This window comes from Vanessa cardui, chromosome 22 (assembly GCF_905220365.1).
Source record: "Vanessa cardui chromosome 22, ilVanCard2.1, whole genome shotgun sequence".
NCBI lineage: Eukaryota > Metazoa > Arthropoda > Insecta > Lepidoptera > Nymphalidae > Vanessa > Vanessa cardui.
In genome coordinates, this window is record NC_061144.1 from 1,534,755 (window position 1) to 1,555,277 (window position 20,523).

The 20,523-nt window shown below is 33.9% G+C and overlaps 1 protein-coding gene across 1 annotated transcript in view; it reads left to right on the plus strand.

The window, feature by feature from the left end:
• LOC124539358 overlaps nucleotides 1–20,523 on the plus strand; it is an 80,092-nt gene that overhangs the window by 11,178 nt on the left and 48,391 nt on the right. The window contains exon 2 of the mRNA XM_047116729.1: nucleotides 12,710–12,912. Within this exon, the coding sequence (XP_046972685.1) occupies nucleotides 12,710–12,912 (203 nt within the window). The remainder of the gene's footprint in view (nucleotides 1–12,709; nucleotides 12,913–20,523) is intronic.

Sequence of the window (20,523 nt, forward strand, 5' to 3'; positions counted from 1 at the left end):
ACTCAGAATTGAAAGAGTCAAATTCGATATTTTTAAAGACTATCAAAGATGTCGGTACTATTTTGTCGATATCTCATTACACTAAGGGCCAATCTAGTTAAAGATACTCTTCTCTATAGACTGTACATACATATATCTCGAGATTCAAAGAAAAAAATGTTACCGATTTTCTCCGTCTAACAGGAATTCATCAAAGAGGCGATCAATTTTATTAGTAATAAGCTCCTTTAATATTGTCGAGTCTAAAATATTTCTCAACAATATTAAAGCTTTTTTGTGTAAAGGCACGGTAAGAAATGACAGCCATTTTTTTGGTATCTGTAGGCATACATACATGTTCCTCACTTGATTATCACCACCCATTAAACTGGACAATAAAAATAATAATTATTGCTGTTCGGCATTAGAATATCTGACAAAAACACACACAAAAATAATCTTAATTACTTTGTGTGGAACAAATAAGTTAATTGATATAACTGATGAAATTTTCTAAAAAGCTTTTGAATTTCTTAAAACAAATTCCTGAACCGTAAAATCAAATTTACTTAGTCCTCAATGTGAGCTTATAAAGTGATCTTACAATCAAAGATCCTGAGTACGTGAGTCGGGAATGATTTATAAATTTGATGAAGATAATTACTACTACTTATTGCGGGTTTCTTAAATCAAAATATAACCTACTTTATCCAAGTACGATTTTAAGAGCGATGTAAGTACGAGATGGCCCAGTGGTTAGAACGCGTGCAGCTTAACCGATGATTTCGGATTCAAGCCCAGGCAAGCACCACTATATACATGTGCTTAATTTGTGTTTATAATTCATCTCGTGCTCGGCGGTGAAGGAAAACATCGTGAGGAAACCTGCATGTGTCTAATTTCATCGAAATTGCCACATGAGCGTAACACCAACCGGCATTGGAACAGCGTTGTGGAATATGTTCCAAACCCTCTGCTAAATAGAAGAGGAGGCCTTAGCCCAGCAGTGTGTTACTTAACTTAAGTACGCTTTTACAAGCACTCTCATAAACGTAAATTTAGCGGTTCGAGATGTACATATATACAACCGGAATATAATTATCATCAGATATATTTTATATTGTAATTAGAAATGCAATAAATCGTCGTTTTGTACGAACATCGAATATGCAAGAAACTGAATCGTCGTATCCACTTGCCAGAATCATCACGGCAAAATGCCAGCTCGTTAAAGCGGCCCTTTTGATTCCGAAACTATTTTATATTAAACTCACTGCGAGTGAGAGAATACTGTGAAGACGTGACGAGGTTATTGAACTGTGAGGTGATGCCACTGTATAATATTAACAGTATAAAATTAAGATGTCAATTGGAAAAGTCGTTAGGTATGAGACAATAGATGGAAAAAAAAGATATTTCAATTTGCGCGGTTTGTAAATTAGTTAAGTTCAATTGTTAGCAATACGTAGCGTTAAATTAGCGTACATGTAAATTTACTAAAAAGCGATACTAAATTTACATGTAGTTATACAAGACACATACACCAAAATAACAATTTTACAATTATTTTGCCGGCCTATCTATCAGTTTTTGGGGTTAAACTCTAGAGAGGCTGAACTGATTTTGACGGGACTTTCACTGACAGAAAGGTGTAATAAGGAATAATTTAGACTACAAAACTAACTTTTAAAAAATAAAATGCGCCCGAAGTCGCGGGCATAGCTAGTATAACTATATTTATACTGCCTAATTATATTTCTAACATATTAACAAAAGACACTAGTATAATAATATACAAGATAAAACAAGTGGCATTGTGTTATACTTGTTAATTTGCATTGATTGCATTAATGTATTTATACTAAAAATGTGTGATTTTTGGCTTTACTTTGAAATAGAGGTCTCAAGATCAACAATTATTCACATCAAAATTATTATCTTACAGTAGTAAAAATAATACTTCCCAATTTGTAGCAAACTCGTTAGCCTGTTACTTCGAAAATAATACGTATGAAAATATCCTTGACAAAAATATAAAAAATATTTTTAACAAGCAATACAGCGATACAAGAACAGAAATAATTGGGTCAAATATTTTATCATTAATTTTAACAAATGAAACATCGGAACATATCGACAGATCAACGAAAGCCTTATGTTTAAAAGTAACAATTTGGAGATCTATTTTATTTGGAACTAGAAGTGCCCAAGACCTTGTACGCGTTTGAATTTAACAAAAAATATATATTATTGTAGCCTAAGTTACTCCTTATTATATCAGTTATGTGCCAGTGAAAGTCCCGTCAAAATTGGTCCAGAGAATAGTCGGAACAAAAAAGATAATAATTGTAAAAAATGTTATTTTGGTATATGTACTGTGTATACATATAAAAGTAACAGCCTGTAAATTTCCCACTGCTGGGATAAGGCCTCCTCTTCCATTAAGGAGAGGGCTTGGAACATATTCCACCACGCTGCTCCAATGCGGGTTGGTGGAATACACATGTGGCAGAATTTCGACGAAATTAGACACATGCAGGTTTCCTCACGATGTTTTCCTTCACCGCCGAGAACGAGATGAATTATAAACACAAATTAAGCACACATATATATATATATATATATATATATATATATATATAGCGGTGCTTGCCTGGGCTTGAACTCGTGCTATCGTCGGTTAAGATGCACGCGTTCTAACTACTGGGCCATCTCAGCTCTAAATGTAAATTTAATGTAAAAAGGCCTATTTTATTTTGACAAAAAGACACTCCAATTTTATTATATGTACAGTTGAAAGGAAAACCTTAAGACCTAATATAGGTAATTGGGTGAACCATAATTGGCTGACATTGAGATATTGAAAGTTGATTATTTGTCTTCGACTTAATTATACGTTGGGGAATTAGGAGAATAAAAATTGTACACGACAATATTTCGTCCAATAATAAGAAATTCGTTTCAATAGAGAAATTCTGCTAGCTTTCAATGATTTATTATACTAGCGACCTGCCCTAGCTTTACACGGGTGCAGTACTGATACTAAATATACAACAGAATCTGTTTAATTACGACATCACATTAGAAACTTCTGTAATTATCAGTATGTTTTTACTAAATTGTCCAAGTATTACATATATAAACCTTTCTTGAATTACTCTATATATTAAACACACTACATCAAAATCTGAAACAAGAAATATATTATTATTTTTAACGTGAAATAATGACTAATTTACGATGCGATTTTAAGTTACATAGCATCAATTCTTATGCAATTAACTTAAATACACTGCATTTTTTATAGATCGATACTGAAAATGTTATAACTCTTGTTTATAAAGGCATTCTATAGTATTTCGTATCAGCATTGCATCCGCGCAAAGCTGCGGCGGGACGATAGTATGTTATATTTTTAACTTATTACTTTCGTTGCTGTCAAAAATTTTCATTAAATCCATCCATACAATAGTAAATTATTAAATGTCATAACAGTTCATTAGAAAATGCAGCGCTGATTAATTCAAGATAATCTATGAAACTAATAATAAAGTTGAAGATTTACTATAAAAATATCAAGTAGTGAAATGACAAGATTTTCTCTCCACTGAATAATTTCAGTCGCCAGTGCTCGGTGAAGTGATGTTAGTAATAATTGTTGAACAAAAACACCATTAATCTTTTCTACTATCTGACAGCACTTGTCACGCTGGCCGCGGGGAACCGTATGTGCGCCACAAAATAAGAGAAGCACTTTTAATAAATTTCAACCGTTATGAAATTTGGCTAGAATATAATTCGAAATAATATATATTTTAATAACATCCATTGTGAATTTTGTAGAAAATTCTAGTGTTTCAGTTATCAATAATTGTAGTTTAAGTTATTATATAATTGTATGTGTGAAAAGAGCCGAAATAGCCTAGTGGTTAGAACTGAATTTTCAAGTGCATAATTTGTGTTGAATTCATCACGATATTCTGACACATGCGTATCCACACAATGTGGGTTACATTGGAGCAGCGTAGTGGAATTACCTTAGCCCAGCAGTGGGAAATTTGCAAACTGTTAATGTATATATTTTATAGTAATTGTTTCCTTTTTTGTAACACGCTCTTATCACATTCACTTGTAACTAGCTATGCATGTAAGAGATTCCATAATAAGGGAACTTACAATCCTATTTAGCCTCTTTTTAAGCTTAGTGTTAGGAGTGAGGACGGCAATAGCCCGAGAGGTCAGGATCGATGCTGTAACGTTTTACATTTTAAGACAGATCTCCATTCTAGCTTCGTCTAAGTGTCATATTTTTTTTCCCTTTGATTACAAAACTATACACTCAAATGCAGAAAACGCTGAAAATATATGCAAAGATATTCTATCATTAAAGATTCGGTCGTAACATCTATAGATGCTTTACCCTTTATAAAATTAATAGTAATAAGTCTTCTTAAGTTTAAATGAATATGACTACGAGTGATAACTTCTAGCGAATGAATATCTTAACTTTGATATTTTTACGAAGGCATTAAAACGTTTTTCTTTAGAATTTTGATAAGTTAACCACTACATGTCAATGATCTATTCAAATTTAATCGATTCACAAATTCTATCGATTATAATAATCGATTAATCGATCAGACTAAAGTGATTTGAAAAATTCAGACAAACATTCCAAAAAAAAAAAAAATCAGCAACATATTTTTAAATCAATTCGACCTCTTTGGAACTGCCTTTACCGTTTCTTCCTTGTTCACGTTAGTAAAAACTCTAAACTGTTTATAATTAAAAACAACAATGTCTACAAATTCAACACACTTTATTAAAGTTGGCTTTATTAAAACGAGCAAAACCGTTAGCGTCCGTCCGAGCTTCTTGTAAGCTCGGAGACAGAGCTTTTTTCATTCGGAAAGGCAATATTGCCACAATCTTGGTTGGAGTGCCACAAATCTCTTTGACTGTACGTTTTTTTTTATTTACCCACATTACATAGTTCTATTGAAGGCTTTAATATAAGACGAAGATTTTGTATATAAACAAATGTATTAATTCTTGATACCATAGTTAACTGATACAGTAGTTAAAACGCGTGCATTTTAACCGTTGATTTCGAGTTCAAAACCGGGCAATCACAACTAAATTTTCATTTTTTTTTTTATGGTATAGGTTTGTGGACGAGCATATGGGCCACCTGATGGTAAGTGGTCATCATCACCCATAGACAATGAAGCTGTAAGAAATATTAACTATTCCTTACATCGTCAATGTGCCACCAACCTTGGACCAACTAAGATGTTATGTCCCTTGTGCCTGTAGTTACACTGACTCACTCACCCTTCAAACCGGAACACAATAATACTGAGTACTGTTATTTGGCGGTAGAATAACTGACGAGTGGGTGGTACCTACCCACATGGGCTTGCACAAAGCCCTACCACCAACTAGATGTAGTCATGTGATTAATAATCTGTTTATAATTCATCTCGTACTCGGCGGTGAAGGAAAATATTGTGAAACATGTGCTAATTTACGCACACATGTGTCCAAACGGTATTGCAACGTGGTTGAGCTAGCTTGGTAGTAATAAGCCATTATAGATCTGATATAATATATTTCTTCTATTTTTTACTTGTTATCTTATGCATAAATACGTATGTGTGAGTAATATGAACACGTGGTATTAAATTTGTCTGTTAGCTAGTACTATTGTCCGTGAAGATAAACTGTTAATGTGTCTAATAAACTAGTTGCGGTTTTAAAATCTTCATAATATGCGAACACTACAACTTCTTTCAGGTTTTATAAAATTCTTAATACTTAAAAAATAATGATTATATATAAGTTCCTATGTGATGGTGGTAAATCATTCATCTGATTGTTATAAAACTTTTGGTGAGTTTTTCTTCTTATGTTTACGAAGATTCTTGGTTCAAAAACAAGATTTTTAATGGAGATATACGTCCTTCTTAGACTTTTATAACAATTTTTGAATTTCGAACGTATTCTAAAATCGAACAACATAATTAACGTAATCGATCAAGAGAAATAATAAGATGTATCTGCTTCTGAATTCATAGTATCATTTCAATTAATACAAATCCAGTTGTTAGTGGTTACAGATCTGTTTGTAACGTAATGATTACTGAATTGCAATCCCAGAGCACTAATGAAGCTATGACAAGTCTATCGTAATTGCAATTCAGTCTATGCTATTATTATTAATGGGAAACTATGAGAATGAAAGTCCAAATATTTATTTAATATTGAAGCATTCGCCCACGATTTGACCCATTTGTAATGATGATGTACAGTCAGAGTAAGAAAACCTGCATCTTTTTCAAATTAATTCTTTCAAATTAATTCCTTTATCGAGTCTTAAACTCTTAGTACCTTTTGAATCTAAACATCAAATCATTGCGACGCAATATGTCATTCTCGATCGGTAAAGCAGATTATTGCTCATACTGAGAACACGACAATAGTTCTTAAGGTGACGAACCTTTTCTTACCCCGACTGTACTTTATGTCAATGCAAAATTTTTTAATGATTTATTTTCTTTTTGATAGTTGAGGCTTAGATGGATGACGTCATCACAACATTTCCACGTAGTGCGCGTTCGCTAGCATAGATACTCTTCTTTGTCACATAAAGCAAGAGCTAATGATATCACATCTTATAATGATCTAAGTTTTTCAAAAGAAAGATTATATTTTTTTCAACATCTCATCGATTCAAGAAGTCAATAAATCATTCTTGGGGTATCCGTTTCTATATTAAAATTCCTCAGATATTTTTAACTTTGCCGTTTCGTAAATTCAAATAATTTGTAAAGAATACATTGGTAAAGGAAGCATATTATTCAGTACAAGCTTATATTGATGATAAAAACACCTGGAGATATTACTTGTTGACTTGTATTATGTAATATATATATATATATATATATATATATATATATATATATATATATATATATATATATATATATATATATATATATAATTGTATTTAACTAACATGATCTTGTATTTTTAAATGATGAAACATTGAGTAACCCGACTTTCTTGCCAGTTCTTCTCGGTAGAATCTGCGTTGCGAATCAGTGGTACCTTTACTTAGTATTGTTTGTTAAATGACTATTGAAAAGTGATTATATAAGTCTACCTAAAAAAAGCATATGATGATTTTGATTAGTAAAAATTGGCAGAGTTGCTGGTACAATCGAAAAACCAATATCAAGAAGACGTAATTAAAGTAACCTTACAATGAAAGTAGCTATCAAACTAACTTTATAGGATGTTGCGTCGTTTTTAAAGTAAAACAAGAGCTTGCAAATGCTCACAATTGTATAAACAATGTAAATTAAATTTTCGTGCGACAGCAAGACAAAGTTGTGCATCTGTTTTTGTAGATTCAGTTAGTTGGACGAACAAACATACCGCTTTGTGGGATTATGATTCCGCGTCATTTATTTCTTGTGTTTAATTTTCCTTGGTCTTGATATATTTTATACCAGTTTTCGAACGTGACTTCGTCTAAGTATGGGTGAATTTTAGGTATTAAAGTATATTTTGTCTTTGTTTGGGTTCGTTGGGGTTTCATTCGATATTTCATCACATTTGGTTATGTGTGTGTAGACGTAAAGGGTAACAGATAGACAAACAGACTTTTGAATTTATATTATTATTTTATGAGATCATATATAATTTACAGTGAAAATCCCGTCAAAAATGGCTGGAACATTTCAGAGATTTGCTGGAACAAAGAAACAGACAAATAGACAAAAACTGTAAAATATGTTATTTTATATGTATGTGTAACGTTTAAATATAATTATGCGTATAGTAAAATGCGGTTATTTCAATATTTGAACCTTGAGAGACCTTCCATGAGGAGCCGCCTGCCCGTATGCCACCTATAACATAAAAAAAGTTATTTAAATTTAATTTGAATCATACACACAGTAAACAGTTCTACTGTCCAGTCTTTGAGTACGAGTCAAATCAAAAATGGCAACTTATAAAAGGGTTAAAAGTGAAATATTTATAAAAGAAACATTTAAAAAATTCTCATGAAAGATCTCAGAATGTAACGGAAAGTGGCACCCTATTTGTGTCACCGCGGGGCAGGGTCGTTCTAACGAACAGTGGACGAAGGCTTTACAAATATTTGTTATGTGATTTTCTTTTATATTTAAATTTTTGTATTTTTCAATGTTTTTGACGATACGAACTGATACTATGCTATAACCAAACGCTCGTTTCAGCATCTTATCTATCATCAACATACATAATACAACACTATACATAGCTATAAATTCTTATTCTAGAATATGATAGGTAGACTATCATATTCTAGATCTATTTCACATTTCACTGCACCATAAGTAAAGTCAAAGCTCAAACGAATTCGAAATTTTAGCATCAAAATGTGCTTACAACTGGTTCATTTGAAAGCGGCTATAACTTTAACTTAACCGCTTACAGCTTCATACAAAACTATTAAGATCGCTGAAGCAGATTACATTGTCATACAAACACTACTTTCATTCACATTGCATTCGACTTGGTTTAAATGCAACAACTTCATCTGAGATTAGATTTCATTGTAAATGTATTCATAGAATAAAAATGGTAAACTATTATTGGAAATGAAATTGTCGTCTATATTTTTACCAATCAATGGCAAATTTTATTCATTTTTTTAATAAAAATAGTCATTTATCTACCTGGTAATGGGTGGTTATAGTATATATGATGAAATTACTGACTGTAAAATTATACCAGAATATCGTCAATACGACGCGAGCCCTAGGTGATAGATTGTCTTATGCTTGTTATATTGTATAGAAATAAAGATATAGTTTTAATTGCTGTTTTACGGTAGGATTAATATTAAAGTAGATGAAACTGCACAAGTCACTTATATTGTGATATATTGGTAATATTCACAGATGTAATAATTATTGCAGTAAGAAGACTATGGATGTCTTGTTTTTCTTATAATTCATATAATTTAAAAAGTAATCAATATGTTTTTTTGGTGTGACTGAAATAAAACCATAGTGTCAGTATGGTTCTAAATATGGTTAAAAAAATACCCGTATAAGATCACTTTCTTCTCTAGAACACGTAGAATGCTTTTTTTATTATTCGGTGTAAGCAAATTCTTCCAATTCACCTGATAGGCTCAGGTTCAAATGTGAAAAAAGCAGTACCGTCAGGAGGAATGAACTGCACTAGCTTCTCTCGCCGTGCACAAGATGCCTCTTTATGCCTCGTTTAAAGGAGCCCAGATTATATGAGATGGGGATACATATGTTAGTAGACAATTTCTTGTAATCATGGCTTTACTTTTTTCAAAATGACTTGGCTTAAATCTGATATACGTAGATTCCGTCAAATGTTTAATGTTTTTTATCTGTGACTAGTATCTCATACGCAGAGTATTAACTTAAACATCTCCGACAACATTCTGAGGTTTATTCACATATATATTGTAGTATCACGACAATAGCCTTAAGGGTAAGGATTGAATCTGCGAGTTTCACATCATTAGGTGGCCCATTGAGTCACAGGGTTCACGAAATGTTCAATTTTATTTACGTCCATAAATAAATATTTGCCTCAAAAATATTTCTTATGCCATAAAATGTCCCAATAACATGATTGTTATTCTTATCGCTTCCGGAAACCTGACTCGGAGTATTGTGTAGTTCATTGAATAAGGATTCGATATCATATATTGCTATTTTGTCAATATGTTTCAGGATATTAGTTTGATTTGAGTATGTACTAGTGTGTTCTTTGGATATTTACGTCAAGCAATTAGTAAGCTGTAGTGCGATTCTGTTAGAGTTTAGCTCGTATCTCATGCTTGGTATGTAACTTTGTATCCCATACATTTTATAATTATTGTACTCAATGTCATCTATCAAATTCAGTCATTTCACAATCGTGTTCTGCGGTGAGATTCGTGTTTCTTGTTATAGAATATCCCTATTGGTCACTTAATTATTTATTCTAATATTATGAAAAATATACATACAAAGACAAATGTGTAAATCATTATTTATTAAATGTGATCGAATCATTTTTTTAGAATAGTTGTGTTACAAATATAAAATAATATATTTGGCGAAAATTGGTGTTATTTTTTTGAAAAATTCCAAGAAAAATCATTCGTTTGTTCATGCATCAACGTCTGAGACTCAGAACAGGAGTTATTCAATTGTAAATATATCACTTCATAATCCCTAAGGAAACAGATTCGATGAAATATCAGTATATCAGTATTGTTCCATCGTTTCTCAACTCAATGGACACAAGCCCTAGAGAGGTCGTGATTATGAACAAGGAAGTCCATAGAAGTAGAAGTAATGCCTTAAAAAAATAACAAATAAACTTTTAAAAATTTATTTCATTAAAATATTAGTAACTAATTTTGGTCCGTTTTTGTGGAGGCTGGTTTGAGCCTTGGACGTAAAAAAAATCTATCTTTGCTAACAATATTTGTTTGCTTACGTCAAATATTTCCAAAATATTAAGAACCACTTCATACCTTGCCTTGACATTGGTGGTCATAGCCAAATTTTTCCAGGATGATATCATCATCATTAGGAAAGAAAGATTTTTTTTCAAAGTCATAATTTTTTATTCAAAATAAGAAGTGTTTATACTTTCTTATTGATAGTCAAAAATCGACCAGCGTCAATTCGGAATTTAAAACCTCGGACCTGAGAAGAACCGGCGAATGTAACTCAAAATTAAAAAATGATAGATAATTGCAGCGAGGTTAAGATAAATGATGATAAAAGAAGCGTAAACTTTTCAACAGATACGTTGAAATAAACAGTTGAAATAGTGCATAAACACAAGAAGTTAAAGACAAACTCGGTTTAAGTTTCCAACTCCGCAAAGTCAATGCACCCTCACTGTGGCAAAGTATTCGAAGCTTATAATATTAAAAACAATATTATAATGGTGTGGAAAGGCGAGATGGCCCAGTTCCCGGTTAGAACGCGTGCATCTTAACCGATGATTGCTGGTTCAAACCCAGGCAAGCACCACTGAATATTTTTGTGCTTAATTTGTGTTTATAATTCATCCCGTGCTCGGCAGGGAAGGAAAACATCGTGAGGATGTACATATGTCTAATTTCATAGAAATTCCGCCACATGTGTATTTCACCAGCCCGCATTAGAATAGCGTGGAATATGTTTCAAGCCTTCTCTTCAAACGGAGAGGCTTTAGCTCAGCACTGGGAATTTTACAGGCTGTTGTTGTTGTGGAAAGACTATTGCACAATTTACTTATGAATGTTTTGCAATAAATTGAATAAAATACACGATTTATTTAGAGTTGTGCAACTGTGTCGGAAGCCAATAATTTAGGTACGCTTTGAACAAGCCGGTCTTCTATGAGCAGACGAGATATTTGATGTGCTTTTGTGCTTGATAAACGCGCTTAACCGAAATTCCTTTAGTCGACTATGTCACCCATTAGTCAGAGTATGTCTTCATTTAAAGGTAGCCGCTCTATAGACAATTTTGAACGGATACGTGATATCAAAACCGTTCTATAGTCAATACCAATCCAATTGCAATATTCATACAAAAACATGCATCAACTATAATACGACTAAAAGAAAAGCTAATAATAACCTTACTTCTTTTTCTTTCCTACGAGATGTTCATTCCAAACCACTAGCATTAAATTTTATTAATCTTATAAAATAAGTAAAAGTAATACATAAAATTCAGAAAATGAAGAATAAATAGAGGGTTCACAATAGTGCCATTATCTTCTTAATATTTGGAAAAAGATATAGTGATAACTTTGTTTCCTATTACATTTAATAACAGATCCATACAGATTTTATAGTTAATGGTATTTATATAATCTGCACGCTGTTTTATTAAGATTACGATTTAAACGTAGCCAGGGAGAAAACTGTCGATTCAAACGCTTTTCAAACAAACGAAAACTTTTAAAGATACATGGAAACTTTGTTTCAAAGCTATGTAGGTTGATAAAATAGCTACAGAGAATTGTACCACTCCACGTATATGTTTAACAGATAAGTCACAGTAATATGTAAAAGTAACAAATAGATTATTGTAGTTATAGTAAATATAAGTTCATCGTTAATATATATAAATTTAATTAATCTTCTATCCATTTAAATAGAACTTTCATACTGTAAGGTTTTTGTCGAGTCTTCTTAGTTTTTTGTCGGAAGTATCTTCATTCCAAAACGATGGTAGCTTAATTTAAGATAGTTTTGTGGAATAACGATTTAAAAGTGCTTTTAAATCCTTACTTGAATAAAATATATATTGATGGTTCTTTTATAATCATGTATTTCTGGTCCACTATTATGTATGACTAGCTGTGCCCGCGACCTTGTACGCCTTTGAATTTAACAAATCAAATATTATTGTAGCCTAAGTTACTCCTTATTATATCAGTTATGCCCCAGGGTAAGTTCCATCAAAATCGGTCCAGCCGTTCCAGAGAATACCCGGAAAAAACAGACAGACAGATAAAAATTGTCAAAAATGTTATTTTGGTATATGTGCCGTCCATACACACATGCATTAAGTAAAAAAGGGCTACTTTAATATTACAAACAGACACTCCAATTTTATTATATGTATGGATAGTTGTCGGTAACTTTATGCAATCCGTTGCTTTTGATGTAAATATTTATATCGTATTCTTGTTCCAGGGCCATCATTACCACCACCAACGGAATCATCAACGATAAGAGCAGAACAGAACGAGCTTACCGTCTCTTTTCCACCATTAGACGACATTTATGGCACCACTCAAGAGAAACAATTTGGTACAGAAAATAATACCGTTGTAACATCGCAGACTGGTTCTACAGCGCTTATGCCTTGCGTCATCAGGAATATTGGGGATGGCATTGTAAGTTGAACCTTATTTATATAACAATACAATATATATTTATTTAGTTTTACTAGAAGTGTTCTTTTACTTGTATTCATTACCTACGCCAAAAACACGAGCGCAGTTTACTCCAGCTACTTGTGTACTCTCAAGTTGCTTAAAGTTTTCTGTTAATTTTTTGCTTTGATTTCCAATATTCACTTTTTATTTAAAAAAATAAATACTCGCCAAAATTCTACACGGTTGTGAGTTGATATTATACACAGATAATCCAAACAATAGAAGTAGTGTTTTTAGTTCCTGTTACTTATTGACAAGTTTAATGCCAACAAGCACACTCAGCCTTGTGTAGTGCGTTCTTTTATTTTTTTCTTCATTCTAGCTCTTTCAAGGTGTGTGCTGACTTTACCGTGAGCTATAAGCCGAGTATTCGTGGAATCGTCCACAGTTTATAGGCGTGAGTTGTGATGTGAGGCTTTAGTTAAGTGATACAAAATGAAATAAAATACTAAATAATTATAAGGAACTCCTTTCAGCCTTCCCTCTCATATAACGACGAGGTAAGGGCAGGTGTTAGGTATCTAAAGTGCTATTCCCATAACAATATTTCATACTGATCGGTTGTATAGTTAAAATATGATGATAATAAAACAAATGATCGTTCTTTATTTATAGTAGGTTCATTCAATTATAGTAGGTATCCGTTTTGATTTGAGAATAACCGTTTCTTATTTAAATTTGCAATTCACTTAAACTGAGATTAAAAATACATAAAAAATATAATGAAAAAATTAAAAGTATTCGTATATGAGATACATTTTGTAACTGGATCTGCAGTTAATAATATCTTACATGTAAAATAAAAAATGACAACCTACTTTTGGTGTTACGCCATTTTTCTACGTGTATACTATAATTTTCGTAAATATTAAAGTCAATATCGCAAATCAATTTTTGACATTATAACAAAGGAAGAACCCTGTTATAAATTTCGGAATAGTTAATTATAGCTAGAATACACATTTATAAAATTAAGAAAGTTATCATACAAACATCTGTGCAATCACGAGATGTTTGATTTTTTTGACACATAATTTATTTATTTCTATGAAACGGTTATGTTTTCAATTCACTATTTATTAAAAGATTGAATAAATAATTCAATTGATTGTATATAACAGATACACCAAAAACCTTCCATATCACCAAAGATGACGAATTTCCCAACATTTCCACTGTCGGTTAAATATGTAGGTCGTGGAATGTTGTTATTTTTGAGTAACGTGAACAGGGACGGTTCAATTCATTTACTTTTACGACAAGACGACCTTACTTTGTTGATTAAATAAAATATAAAAAATATTCAGCATTGCACGACGAAATCGCTTACATTTTGTAAAATAAAGTGTCCTCTCCTTCAATTTTATTTGTACGTTGCTTCAATTCAAGAAGCAAAGTATTCATAGATTTAATTATTGCGTTGTAGTTGGAGAAATTCAAGGAAAATTTATAGTATAACACGTTTCGGAAAAACAACTTCAATGTATATTTTTATCGATAACACTTAAGCAAATAAGAGCAAAAACTGTTAGCAGACGGAGAATAAAAACTGGACTGTAATTTATAGAACGACACTCACCGCAAGAAATGAGCTTAATATGAAATAGTAATTATGCGACATTAATCGTATTAAGTATTAAATGTGTATGATATATGTATCAAAATAGCGTGATACCGAACGACGGTTCATTACGGTCATTTTTTGTTTTATTTTTATGTTATGGTAAGGTATGCAGATAGGCATATCAATCACTACGGCCAAATTCCTATGATGAGTGGTACAAGTTTACATAATATGACGAGTTCAAATCATGGAGTGCATCCTCACAGAATCGCACTGTTGAATTGTTTTAAAGAACACTCCATACTAAGGAAAAATTATTGAGCTTTGTTTTATGATATGTAGTAGTATTATTTTAATTATTTAGTAAAATAACGATTAAAAGTCCTCATAGTTGGTAAGCAAAATATACTTGACTGAAGATTTAGGATAACTCTCGAATTTTATTTCCATTTTAATCCGATTTACATAGATTAAGTTATTTAACGAATTAGACTTATAATCTTACTATAAAATTGTTATGGGTAAAGTTTTCGAGTACCGTCGTTTATGAGTCCGTTTCTCTCGAACGTTTCTACTTGAATGTTTTATCATAATTAAATGGTTCATGTAAAAAAAAGTAACCTAAAGTAACAGCCTGTAAATTTCCCACAGCTGGTCTAAGGCCTCCCATTAAGGAGAGAGTTTGGAACATATTCCACCACGCTGTTTCAATGCGAGTTGATGGAATGCACATGTGGCAGAATTTCAATGAAATTAGACACATGCAGGTTTCCTTTCGATGTTTTCCGTCACCGCCGAGCACGAGATGAATTATAAACACAAATTAAGCACATATATATGTCGTCGATAATGAATAATTATTAACTTACTCATTTTGTTATATCTGTGGGGTGTGAACGCCGTGACATGAGTCACGTGATCGGAATCGTTTTGAAGGGACAACTGTCACATGCTTAGCATTCTTGTTTTTCGAGAACGTTACATCGGAAGCTACGTTTTATTAAAGATAAAGAGATACAGTTCGGGCCTTCCAAACGGGACCGTTGGTTCACGCAACTATAATAATTGGATTATACAACACAAGAATTGTCATCTTTGTAATTAATTGCCCGAGACCCATGAACCCTATACCAAAAGATCCTACTGATGACGAGCCTGCCGTTGATATATCGCAGTCGCCGTTATCAGAAGTGGGATACACTCGGGCATCGCAACCACCAACTACCCATGAAAGCCAATGGCAGATGATGTTTGAACTTCAACAACGGAATATGGCGCAGCTTATTGAAGTTATGAAATCACGTCAAGCCGTACCAACACTCCCAGAGTTCAATCCTGACTCTAATGATGCTGATGCACGTGCCTGGTGTTCGACTATTGATATTTGTATGGCAGAACAAGCGTTGGAAGGAGGTGCCTTGATCATTGCGCTCAGCAAGTCCTTGAAAGGCAGTGCTTCTTCGTGGCTGTCACAAGTATCACACTCTGGTATGACGTGGACTTATTTTAAGGAAGTGTTTCTTGCTCGTTATGATAGTACTGAAACCGTTGCAGCAGCTCTTATAAATATCCACAACGGTCGTCCAAAAGAAGGCGAGTGTATGGCTGCATATGCAAGTCGATTGATGACGTCACTAATAGCGAAATGGAAAAACTTGACTGCTGAGGAAATTGCTGTATCGTTTGTACTTGCACATACCTCACAATTTGACACTACACTTCATCGTCTGGCATGCACCACCGAAATTTCCAACAGAAGCAAGTTGCTGCAAGAAATGAAGTCATTTTCTTATTTGAAACGCAACCAACATGATCGTCACAACAAAGTGTCAGATAACAAACGTTTCAAATCTTCAACATCAGAACCTTTGACATGCAATTATTGTGGTAACGTGGGTCATAAGTTGATTGACTGTCGCAAAAGAAAGTTTAATGCAGGTCAATCTCGAGGTGCATCCACAAGCTCTTCGTCGATAGCCGTTCCTAACATAAAGAAAAACGTAATTTGCTTCTCTTGTGGCGAAAAAGGACACATCGCAACAAACTGTTCAAACTTCGGCCCTCGCAATAATAGCAGCACAAATGGAAAGGCTGGTATAGGCGGAGCACTACCACAGCGTCGTGTGGACTATTGTGAGATACAAGGCGTGACGGGCCAACTAGAACACTCCGGTGAGTCGTACTCATTTTACTTCGATTCCGGTGCCGAATGTTCTCTCATAAAACTTAGTGTAGCTAGTAAATTTTTAGGCACACGTTATCATGCCTCTGTTCATATTACCGGCATTGGTAACTCAACGCTTTGTTGTACCGAACAAATTCAAAGTGACGTTGTTATTAATGGGAATTGTTTGTCAATTTTATTTCACATTTTGCCCGATAACGCCTTAAGGCAAGACGTTATGATAGGTCGCGATATTCTAAAACTAGGTTATACCATTACGATGACAGATACTTGTTTAACAATTACAAAGTTTAAAGAAGTTGATTTTTGTGAAGTACCTTTAAGTTTTAATTTGCATAACGTAAATTCAGATATTTCCTTGGAAAATAAACAAAAATTAGTAATGTTGTTAAATGATTTTTCCGATTCGTTTGTTGACGGGTTGCCAAAAACGCGTGTTACAACTGGTGAATTAAATATTCGTTTGATAAATCCAAATGTTGTTGTTCAACGTCGTCCGTACCGATTAAGTCCAGGTGAAAGGCAGGTTGTGCGTACCATAATTAACGATTTGTTACAAGCAAAAATTATTCGTCCTAGTTGTTCTCCCTTTTCAAGCCCTATTTTATTGGTAAAAAAGCGTGATGGTAGTGATCGTATGTGTGTGGATTATCGAGAATTAAATAGAAATACTGTACCTGATCGCTTCCCACTGCCTTTAATTTCTGACTTGATTGCAAGACTGTCTGGGGCTTATTTCTTCTCCTGCCTAGATTGTGCAAGTGGGTTTAATCTTATACCCGTAAGTGTCGAAAGTATTGAACGTACTGCTTTCGTTACCCCAGATGGCCAATATGAGTATCTCACAATGCCTTTCGGTTTACGAAACGCGCCAAGTGTTTTCCAACGTGCAGCATCAAATGCCTTAGGTAACTTAGTATATTCATACGCGATCCTTTACATGGATGATATTTTAATTCCGTCACTAGACGAAAAAGAAGGCTTAGAACGGTTACGTGAGGTTTTGACAGCTCTGACTAAGGCTGGTTTTTCACTTAATATTTCGAAATGTTCCTTTTTAAAACGTCGCGTAGAGTTTCTTGGGTATGATATAACAGCTGGTGAAGTGAGGCCTAATCCAAGAAAAGTCGAGGCTCTTACCAAGTTACCACCACCTGAAAATGTTCATCAACTCAGGCAATTCATTGGCCTTGCCTCTTATTTTAGAAAATTTATTTCTGGTTTTTCTCAAATTATGACCCCTCTTTTTCATCTCGTTTCCTCTAAGTTGTTTGTTTGGAAGCCAGAACATGAGAAAATTCGAGTGCAAATTACTTTTCTTCTAACAAATAAGCCAGTTCTTATGATTTTTAATCCTGATCTCCCCACGGAATTGCATACAGATGCCAGTGCGGAAGGTTATGGTGGTATCCTCTTTCAAAAAGACGATAGATTACATGTGGTCGAATACTTTAGCATGCGCACCACGAAAGCCGAGTCAAAGTATCACTCTTATGAGTTAGAAACCTTGGCCGTGGTGAATGCTGTAAAACATTTTCGACATTACTTACAAGGACGTCATTTTACCATTGTAACTGACTGCAACTCCTTAAAAAGCTCTTTTAATAAACTCGATTTGACGCCTAGAGTACACCGATGGTGGGCTTTTCTTCAGGCATTTGATTTTGAAATAATTTATAGACCCGGTAAATTAATGAGTCATGTAGATTTTTTATCTCGAAATCCACTCTCTACAACTTCAGAGGTTAAAGCCCAAAAGATTGAGCAAAAACGAGTCGATATTGCAACTTTGTCCGAAAATTGGCTTTTAGCAGAACAAATTCGTGACTCAGAAATTCAGTCTATTGTTTTAAAGCTTCAAAATAACGATTTACCAGCTGATGATGCTAAAACTTACGAGATACGTTCTGGTGTATTATTTCGCAAGATTCAGAGAAATAACCGCACTCGCTGCCTACCTGTCGTGCCGCGTGCGTTTCGTTGGTCTGTAGTGAATCATATTCACGAGGCAGTTATGCATCTTGGTTGGGAAAAGACGCTTGAGAAACTTTACTATCATTACTGGTTTGATCACATGTCGAAATATGTGCGTAAATTTGTAGACAATTGTATCACATGCAAGGTATCAAAATCTAGCTCTGGCAGGGTACAGGCCGAACTTCATCCCATACCGAAGGTATGCATACCATGGCATACTTTACATGTGGACATAACAGGAAAACTTAGTGGTAAAAATGACACGAGAGAATACATTATCGTTTTCGTAGATGCCTTTACAAAGTTTGTTTTGTTGTATCATACATTGCGGATTGATACACCGAGTATGATCAAAGCACTCAAATCTAGTATTTCCCTCTTCGGTGCTCCTAGTCGCCTAATAGCCGATCAAGGTCGTTGCTTTGCAAGTAAAGACTTTAAAGACTTTTGTGAATCTCATTGTATTGCTTTGCATTTAATTGCTACAGGCTCTAGTCGTGCTAACGGACAAGCTGAGAGGGTAATGGGAACGTTAAAGGGTATGTTGACGTCTGTTGAAACGTCAGATAGGTCGTGGCAAGATAGTTTAAAGGAAATTCAGTTAGCGTTAAACTGCACTGTTAACCGTATAACGAAATCGAGTCCTTTAGAACTTTTGATAGGTAAGGTAGGAAGACCCCTAAATCTTTTGTGTGCAGATGATAATGAGAATGTAGTTGATATAGCAAATGTGAGAGAACAAGCGGTATGGAATATAGAAAAGAGCGCCAAATATGAGAAGTCCCGTTTTGATAAAAATAAGGCAAAATTAGTAAAATATGTTGTTGGTGATTTAGTTCTAATAAAAAATGAAGAACGGAATCAAGTGAAGCTTGATCCTAAGTATAAAGGTCCTTTTAAAATAATTGAGCTACTTGAAGGTGACCGGTATGTTTTAAAGTCTTTAACTGGTAATAGGACATACAAGTATGCCCATGATCGCATAAGAAAGATGCCACAAGATCAAGTTCCGAGTGAATTAGACGTATTAAGTGAAGAGTTAGATATAGAGGATGCGGGTGAAGGCCCATCCACCAGTACAAACTAGTAAATTATTACACAAAGTAAGGCTATAGCTTACCAGTGAGAAGGACTGGTAATGTATATCGTGTTTGGGGCTTATCAGTGAGAAGGACTGATACTGCCCACTTATGTTAGACTTGGGTATACGTACCAGAGAGAAGGACTGGTACTGTCCCATACGTTATTGATCTTAACACAGAGAAGGATTGTTATTGACCTCTCTGTCGTCTCAGACTTACTGGCAAGAAGTGCTAGTACTGTGTGTTGTTGTCAATACTTGGTGTATTAAATAATTACTATGATTTTGTAAAGTTAATTGGAGTTTTAATCTAACTTGTGGTATCCTTTCTGATGTGACTTAATTATGAGCTATTTTTCTATATGGTCAGGTAAGCCGAGCTAAGAGATGACTACAGCTGTATTTTGTTTTGTTGCCAGATACAAATACACACGAGGACGTGTGACTCGTCAGATTGGCCGTGTCGTCGATAATGAATAATTATTAACTTACTCATTTTGTTATATCTGTGGGGTGTGAACGCCGTGACATGAGTCACGTGATCGGAATCGTTTTGAAGGGACAACTGTCACATGCTTAGCATTCTTGTTTTTCGAGAACGTTACATCGGAAGCTACGTTTTATTAAAGATAAAGAGATACAGTTCGGGCCTTCCAAACGGGACCGTTGGTTCACGCAACTATAATAATTGGATTATACAACACAAGAATTGTCATCTTTGTAATTAATTGCCCGAGACCCATGAACCCTATACCAAAAGAT